The 9044-nt window shown below is 33.4% G+C and overlaps 1 protein-coding gene across 2 annotated transcripts; it reads left to right on the top strand.

The window, feature by feature from the left end:
• Window positions 1–1134: 1134 nt before the first annotated feature.
• On the top strand, window positions 1135–9044 carry LOC110037155 (probable fructokinase-1). Of its 2 annotated transcripts, none has more exons than XM_020741732.1 (4): window positions 1135–1701; window positions 6669–7001; window positions 7592–7708; window positions 8704–9044. In XM_020741732.1, exons 1-4 carry the CDS (start codon window positions 1297–1299, stop codon window positions 8830–8832), a joined length of 984 nt encoding a protein of 327 aa, XP_020597391.1. In that variant the 5' UTR covers window positions 1135–1296; the 3' UTR covers window positions 8833–9044. The 2 variants fall into 2 exon arrangements, with proteins under 2 accessions (XP_020597391.1, XP_020597392.1); XM_020741733.1 differs by lacking the exon at window positions 1135–1701 and adding an exon at window positions 1965–2006.

Below are 9044 nucleotides of genomic sequence, written 5' to 3'. Positions count from 1 at the left end.
TAGAAGCTTGAACCGGTACCTACTAAGGTTGGCGACCTTCTGAGGTCTTTGATGTACCTGAGCCTTCTGAAGCTTGTAGTCTTGTGAGGTCTTTGATATATTTGTGCCTTTCGAGGCTTGACTTCCTAGAGCACCATAACTTCCCATCAAGTCTTGTCCCCTAGGCTCAACTTTTAGGGGTATGGTTGAAAGAAAATTTTATTAAGGATGTAAGACTAGTTCTGAGTTATATAATAGGAGATACTTGACGGTATTAACTCATAATGAACATATTCATATGAAATTCACTGAGGATGGTTGGTCGATCCTAGGTTGTTGGTCGAAGCCTTTGTTTGACGACTGTAACCTATTATGGAAGAGGTCAAAAGAAATCCACCATGAATTTTTGACTTATCAAAGGATGTATGGAGAAACTTTTGTTTAATGACTGTAGCCTCTAATAGAAGAGATTAAAGGAAATCCACAAAGGATTTTTGATCTATAAAAGGTTGTATGTCAGAGCTTTTTGTTTGACGACAGTAGCCTGTAATGGAAGAGGTCAAATCGACTCCACTTGAGAATGATTAAGCCTAGAATGATGTGTCAGAGATACTTTATATTTCTCGAGATTAGGGCATAAATCGCAATAGACCGTATGTTTTCAACAATAACTGATTGGTGAGGTATCAATTCAATAACTGAACAGATCTAACCTTTGAAACAACGCTAGTTAATTTTAGAGTTATTATATGAGAACAAAAAATTTCATATATAAACGTATTAATATTTATGCATGTCGGCTTTTGCGTAAGATTTTGACGTGGAGCAAATATTCTAAATTAATGATGGTTATATTTTAAACTTTCTATTAATATTGATATAAATATAATATAAAAAATAAGCATTAAGTTAAAATTTTGTATTTATTTATAATAAATTTAAAATTTTACTATGACTCAGTTTGATCAAATACTCAGCCAACCTTAAAAAAACAATATTTGAATTATATTTGAATAAATAAATCAGAATTTCTAATTAATCCGACCTTGATTTCCACTTCAGCTTTTAAATGTCAATTCTTACCAACTAATTTCAACGCACCGTTCAATTTTACGTGCAGCGCCACTATAAATAAAAATTACACCATCTCGGCCGTTGAATCTGGTTGAAATTTCATCGGACCAGTAAGGCCGTAATCCATTGTTCCCCTTCCATCGCTACTATAATAAATCATCCAGATCCGAAAGTCTCCTCTCTTCCCTCCCCCTCTCTCCTATCTCTACCTCTCTCCTCTCTCTCCCTCCCTTCCGTCCGGTGATGGCTATTGGCGGCGGCGAAGATGATCGTCTCATTGTGAGTTTCGGCGAGATGCTGATCGATTTCGTACCGACAGTATCGGGCGTATCGCTTGCGGAAGCGCCGGGGTTCATAAAGGCCCCCGGAGGAGCTCCGGCGAATGTGGCCATCGCCGTCGCTCGCCTCGGAGGCCGATCCTCTTTCATGGGAAAACTCGGCGACGACGAGTTCGGCCGCATGCTCGCCGCGATCCTACGTGACAACGACGTTTCTGACGAAGGCGTTACTTTTGACGCCGGTGCGCGCACCGCGCTAGCTTTTGTCACCCTCCGTTCCGATGGCGAGCGGGAGTTTATGTTCTATCGTAACCCTAGCGCCGATATGCTTCTTACGCCAGCTGAGCTCGATCTCGACCTTATCCGCAGGGTTCGTCAGACTCCTCCCCTTTTCCCCTTTTTCATGGATTCTAGATTTTTCTTCTTAGATCTTTTGTCGAAACAATGCTTTATAATTTTTTTATTTCCACTAATGCCCTTTGATACATTCTATGGTTCTGAGTGCTAAAACTACCTTGGCCTTTCCAGAGTCCAAATCCTTTTTATTTATTTATTTATTTTCATGTAGGCTTTTATTTTGAAATAATGCTTTGGCTTGATTAGTTTTTATAGATCTATATGTCACTTTGATGGATCTGTGTTATTTAAATGGTTGACGTTCATTTTCTGAAAAAGGTTAGCAGAGCCCCTTTTGAAATAGGGGAGCTGATTATGTTATTTCCATGGGGGAATCTTCCTGGATCCCGGCTTTAAGTTTTATTGAAATTTAGGCTAAAATTGTTGTGCTTCATAAACTATTCGTTCATCAAATCCTATAAGGAATTCCTCATAGAATTTTTTTTTTTAAAACAGTTTATTGGCATTAAATTTTTTTTTTTCCTCAACTTCTATGATCAAATGTCTGCAATAGATCAAATCCTATAAGGAATTCCTCATAGAATTTTTTTTAAAAAAAAGTTTATTGGCATTAAATATTTTTTTTTTTCCCTCAACTTCTATGATCAAATGTCTGCAATAGACTCAAATTTCTTGTTGAATGCAATAAAAAAATGCTGATCTACGAGTAAGTTTCTTTTGTAGAGATTTGTGAATAAATTACATAAATTTCACGTATTTTGGCTATTTTTTATTCATAAGAAAGTCTGAAAATGTTAGATATGTACATGATCTTGTACAAACCTAAATTTTGAGGCGAAAGTGGCCCCTTCAATATTTTTGAGACTTTCCTTATAGAAATTTTTTCTAAAAAGAAATGCTTATAGATGTAAATTTTTCTTTGTGACTACTAAAATCTTAAGATGACTTGATCAATGAGTTTTGTTTATGTTGGTCTCTGTTTTTCTTTTGAGCGGTGCTCTGTATCTAGTTTGTATGTTTGTATGATTTTCTAATGAATGCATCAATTTTTTCTTGATGCATTGGTCCAATGGCGTGAATAAAAACGATTGTGATTTCAGAAAGGGGAGGTTTTGAGAAGGATTTATATTGAAACTTCAATGAAGTATGGAGTCAATTTCATGAATATGATTTGTGAAATGCATGGATAAAATTGGTCTTTTAATAAGAGATATTTATAAAATTTGACTTCTAATAGGCCATTTATTTAATGTTTGGTCATTCTTATTTTTTTAATGTTTTGATGTATTTTAATCTTAATGAAAAATGATGATAATTCAACTATGAGTAATTTTCACCTATATCACATAGATAACATATTATATAATACGGCAGATGAAAAATAAATTTAAAAGGATTCTCTTGGTAGAAGGAGAAAAATTCATCTCGTCTTTTTGGGTGAAAATTTATCAGATGCTTGTTTTGTAGCCTAGTGAGCGAGGTAGCAGGGTAAGCTTTATGGTAGATTTTCAATATAATATTTCATACATGTTTACGAAGATGGAGCAGCCCAGGGCTATGGGGACCATTTGGAAGGTTGGTGAACGATAAAGCCGTGTACTTTTATTTATTTAATTATTTGTTATTATTGTTATTATTTTGGAGGGATAAAGCGGTGTCCTTTTTTTTCTTTGGGTGGGGAATAAAGCCGTGTCCTATTAAACACTTATTGGCAATGCTTAAAACATTGCATCCTTTGTGAAGCTTTATAAATTTATGTATTGGCATTTTCGTCTGTCTTTTTTATTTTTTTTTTGATTTTTTGCAAGCATATTGGCAATGCTTAAAACATTGCATCCTTTGTGAAGCCTTATAAATTTATGTATTGGCATTTTCGTCTATTTCTTTTTTTCTTTAGGATACCTCTCTCTCTCTCTCTCTCTCTCTCTCTCTCTCTCTCTCCAATGAATCTAATAAAAATCTCATGCGCAGTCATATTCACTACGCAACCCAACCATTAAGCCAATATGAGCTATATAGGAAATACGCCTTTAAAAAATAAAGCATTTTGTAACTTATTTTGATGGGTGGGGGTGGGGGTGCTTTATTTTAATGTTTTTTATAAAGGAGAGTGACATTAGACCATTGAGAGTGCGAATTAATTGTCCATGTTGAAGTATTTAGTAATGAACATACGTCATACAAAATAAATTAATCATGGGCATCACAATGCGACGATGGATCAGGGTTGGTCTATTAACTATAAAGTTGTGGTTATATTTTTTGTTCCTTTAGTGCATGCTTATGGAGTTATTGGTTGCACTAAATTGTTCAATTTGTATCCGAGCAGAAGTCACGGGTTCGAATTCTAGCTACGCAATTGGGCAGGTGGATGATAGAGGACCGTAAGGAGGACATGAAAACAATTGTCATATCTTTTACCAGTGCATGGTAATTGAATAAGTAATGGACTTTAAAAGATTGTCAAAAGGATAGTATAACTTTTGGTTACCAATTAATTTAGTTGGTAAGAGTGTTGGAAGTTGTCACAAAGGTTTTGGGTTTGATTCTTGCCTGCACGATAATAAGCTCTCACCATACATACTTTTATGTTGGTATAAGAAAAAAAGGAGTGGATTGGATAACAATTGTTGTCTTTTGAAATTCTATGGTAGATCATTGTGGTATGGGCTTTCATGCAACCTATATTGATGATCAAGTTATATAGCGTGCTTGTGAATCATGGGTAGTTTATATATGTTCAATTCGAGCTTGAGCCGAGTTGAACATGTATGTTGGGACTTGGCTTGCTTAAATATTTATCATATAAGATTAGTAAATAAGCTAAAAATTCAAATGGATACTTGATTTATTATATAAATTTATTAACAAATAATATTGCAAATCTAGATAAATAAGCACTTGAATAAAATTTAAATTAATATATAACTAGTTCATACCAAATAAAATAATATATAAATTATAAGTGCAATTAAAACAACATAAGTAAGTATTAACAAAATAGTTCATCGAAATTAAAAAATAAAAAGAATTTGCATTAAATTTTTATGCACATTGATTTTAAATTTTTAATATATTACTATTCAATATATAATTAAATAAATATTATTTAATCAGTTTTTATTTGACTAATATATCATATTAATATAGGACATTTAACATGTTACTCATTGAACAATAAATGAGTTTGTTCGTGAACATTAATAATCAAATTTAATTATTTTCAAATATGGTGCATTTTACTTTTAAGTTGTAAAAAAATGTTCAAACTTATTTATATATTAATTTGAATGAACATGGTCGAGTATTGGTCGAGTCAAGGCTTGAGTTGTTCATCGATTGCATTAGTTATTTTACAACCCTCATCCTAATTTCTCTCTTTAGGGTACGGTATAGGTCTCATTTTTTATTTTCTTATTGAATTTTACATCTAATCTTAGACAATTTTTTATCTTGTCCATGGCCAAATATCAAGGAAAACAGCTGTTCATATTACTTAAATGAAGGATTTGTATTTTTTTTGTCTGGTTCTCTCCTTTCCATGAACAAGTTTCAAGGAAAACAGCTGTTCATATTACTTTAATATAATATTTGTATTTTTCTTTTAATTTGTTAACTTCGTAACAAAGGATTGTGTAATTAAGAGCCAAAAATATATATAAAAGAGGCTTTTCTCTCAATTTAATTTCTTGGTTTGCTGTTGAATAAACTTTTCTTAAATATAAATGTGATTAAATTGATTCATTTTTTTAAAGGTTTTGGCACGTAAATACTGCCATTTTTTCTGGTTTATTCTGTACCCATTTTACTGGAAACTAAAAATCTGTAATCGGTCATCATACTTGAGTCTATGCTTGCACAGGTTAGGCATCGACTTCCATCCACAGCAATCTGTATTTTCCATGGAACTATAAAGTTTTGTGAGAATTTGAAGCAAAATAAATTATTTTCGTGTAAAATAACTTTATCTCGATGTTCTTACTGCGCATTTACGGTAGGATGTACCTGTGTCTATATTGTTCGTTGATGATATCCTTCTTGTGGATAAGTCTAGGGAGAGTGTTCAGGAAAAAAAACTTAATTTATGGAGGTCAACTTCAAAATATAAAGGCTTTTTGTTCGAGTATATCTAAAACTGAATACATGGAATATACTTTTAGTAATAATAGATTTAGTGGCGGGATTGTAATAATTAGTGATCAATTCATTAAAAAGAGTGAACTTTTTAGATATCTCAAATTTATCGTTCAAAGTGATGGTGATATATATGAGAAGTTATTAGTAGAACTCAAGTTGGATGGTTGAAGTGGAGGAATGCATCTGGGCCATTGTGTAAAAGAAAAGTACGACTTGGGCTTGGAAGAAATTTTTATAAGATGGTGGTGAGAATTGCAGAATGTTGGCCTGTAAAAGAGAAACAGAAAATTAAGATAAGAGTTCTTGAGATTGGAATGCTCAGGTGGATGAGTGGTCATATACTTGGAGATAAAATGTGAAATGAATATATCCGTGAAAGGGTTGGAGTTAACTCCAATGAAGGGCAAGATTAGAGAAAGCCACCTTAGATGGGTTGATCAGGTTAAATATCGACCATTTGATGACCTTGTTGGGAGAGAATAATGTTTTAAGATTGAGTTATGTTAAGAAAGATAGAGGTAGACCTAAAAAAGACATGTGCATGTTGTATAAAAGTTGATCTTAATTTATTAGAATTAAATGAAAATATGACATTCAATAGGACAAAATGGAGAAAGATGATTCATATGGTCGACCCCACTTAGTGGGACAATGGTTTGTTGTTTTTGTAAAATAACTTTCTCTTTCATTTGAATTAATGCTTATTTCCTCATAAATTTGTTGCATGGTTAATGTGATCGATCTGTTGGACTTATTTTGCAAAAATTCCATAGGTCTCTATAATCTATAAGTGTTCTTAAAATATCATCTGAATGCTAATATTGTCTTTTCACTGTTTCACAGGCGAAAGTCTTCCATTATGGATCTATAAGTCTAATCACAGAGCCATGTAGGTCAGCTCATTTAAAGGCCATGGAGGTTGCCAAGGAAGCAGGACTTCTACTCTCTTATGACCCAAACCTTCGGCTACCATTATGGCCTTCTGCAGCAGAGGCGAAGGAACAAATTTTGAGCATCTGGGATCAGGCTGATATCATTAAAGTTAGTGACGTTGAGCTTGAATTCTTAACTGGTAAAGATTCAGTAGAAGATGAAGTGGCCTTGTTGCTGTGGCGGCCAACCTTGAAGCTTCTACTGGTCACCCTTGGTGAGCATGGTTGCAAGTATTACACTAAGGTGAGCCTTCACTCTTGGGCACTTTCATTAGAGAATATCATTTCTTTTAAAAAGAACAAAAAATGCCAATTTTTAATCTAAGAATTAACATTAAGCACTCTATAATCACTATTATATCCAAATAACATTAGAAGGCAAAAATATTCCTTTAGTTTCATTTTTATTCTTTGATAAGGATTTTTGGAGTTGGATCTCTTTATTAGAAGGAAGAGGAGATTTGGAGGATCATCAGGGCGTAACCAATATTAATTTTTAGGCCGGCAAAATCACAAAATGTCTAATTTTTAAGTATTGGGCAAAAAATGTATATGGAGGGAGGGTAAAATTACTAACCAATATTAATTTTTAGGCAGACAAAATCACAAAATGTCTAATTTTTAAGTATTGGGAAAAAAATGTATATGGAGGGAGGGTAAAATTACTAAATTCTCTAAATTACATTGAAAAATATTAAATTTTATTATGTATATAAAAGTCTTAAATTTCAGGGGGGCAATTGTCCGCCTTGAATAAACATGATTCCGCCTCTGTTCAGCATGGCTCATGATTTGAGTCTTCAGCACTGATTGGTCTGGTTGCCCAACTTGTAGGATTTCCGAGGGGCTGTTGATGCATTTAAGGTTAACCCAGTCGACACCACTGGAGCTGGCGATGCATTTGTTGGTGCCCTTCTCTCCAAAACTGTTGATGATATGTCTGTATTGCAGGTCAGCTATTGTATACTCTTTTGACTAATTATGTTTATGCGAATCAAATTGTACGAATTAGAAATTTTTTTTTAATAATATAATTTCAAAAAAAAAAAATCATTTTAGCATATTTGTTTGGAAGTAATTTTAATATGAACTTGAAATTGCCTAAATATAATTTGAAAAAAAAACAATTTTTTTTTATCATTTTGCGTTTATAAACCGAATCATTGTTGTGTTGGGGAACCTATCTCCAGGATTTAGTTACGGTGCCTTGTTTTTTGTCTTAATAGTTATGGGTTATTTTCAAAAATTGTTGTGTTGGGAACCTATCTGACATTGAGCAAGTTGTCTTGTGTCTATCAAAAGATTTAAAGGGCTGTAATTCTCAAAAATTAAATTATAGTAAAATCTGCATTTGCGACAATAGAATCGAACCACCATTTTGTTAGATCGCTACAAAAAGAGGTGCATAAATTAAAGTGTTGCTGAGATGAGAATTATTAAGTGGATTATTGGTTTTACACTCAAGAGACAAAATGCGAAACAAATATATCCGTGAAAGGATTGGTGTTGCTCCAACGTCAGAAAGGTTTGAGAGAATCGTCTTTAGATGATTTGGTCACATTAAACATCGACCATCCGATGTTCCGATTAGGAGAGTAGATAACTTGTCAAGAAAGATAGAAACAGACCTAAAATAAGTGGGGCATGCTTTATAAAAAAGGATCTTAATTTATTAGAATTAAATTAAACAATGATACTCATGGGAATGGAGAAAACCCCACTTAGCGAGAGAAAGGCATTTTGCTCTTGTTATTGTTGTTGTATTTTCTTTACTCCCATTGTTTAAATCAACGTTCACCTATTTGTGGAATTTTAAAATATCTGATTTCTTGTTACCTAATGGCATAAACCATCAAATATCATTTTTCATTCTCGTTGTTTCCATATTTCACTTTGCTCATCTTTTTTTTTTCTTGAAACAACTTTTATTTGATTTTTTGGCACAGGATGAAAAGAAATTGAGAGAAGTGCTCAGATTTGCAAATGCTTGTGGAGCAATCACCACCACCAAAAAAGGAGCCATCCCTGCTCTGCCCAGCCTCGCAGATGCGCTGGCGCTTGTGGAGAAGCCATAGAACATCTTCAACAATGCTCTGCCTTTCTTTCTCTCTTCGCTTGCGTTATAAAGCTTTATTGTAATGTTTAATATGCACTTGTGGTCATTATGGGGCTCTGGTTTGTTTCGTATGTGATTCTATGATTTCTTTCATATTTTGTATCAAATGTTTGTGTGATAAACTTTATTTTTTTCTGCAATAAATTTGCATGAGGTGGCTATTAAGGATTG

This window comes from Phalaenopsis equestris, unplaced genomic scaffold (genome assembly GCF_001263595.1).
Source record: "Phalaenopsis equestris unplaced genomic scaffold, ASM126359v1 Scaffold215936, whole genome shotgun sequence".
Taxonomy (NCBI): Eukaryota; Viridiplantae; Streptophyta; class Magnoliopsida; order Asparagales; family Orchidaceae; genus Phalaenopsis; species Phalaenopsis equestris.
This window is presented reverse-complemented; position numbering and strand designations above follow the sequence as displayed.

Bases quoted from the DNA above. Each gene is read 5' to 3' on its own strand.
- LOC110037155 (XM_020741732.1), top strand. From the start codon at position 1,297: ATGGCTATTGGCGGCGGCGAAGATGATCGTCTCATTGTGAGTTTCGGC. The intron at 1,702-6,668 runs GTTCGTCAGACT...ACTGTTTCACAG, and splicing joins ATCTCGACCTTATCCGCAGG to GCGAAAGTCTTCCATTATGG. The intron at 7,709-8,703 runs GTCAGCTATTGT...TTTTTGGCACAG, and splicing joins ATGATATGTCTGTATTGCAG to GATGAAAAGAAATTGAGAGA.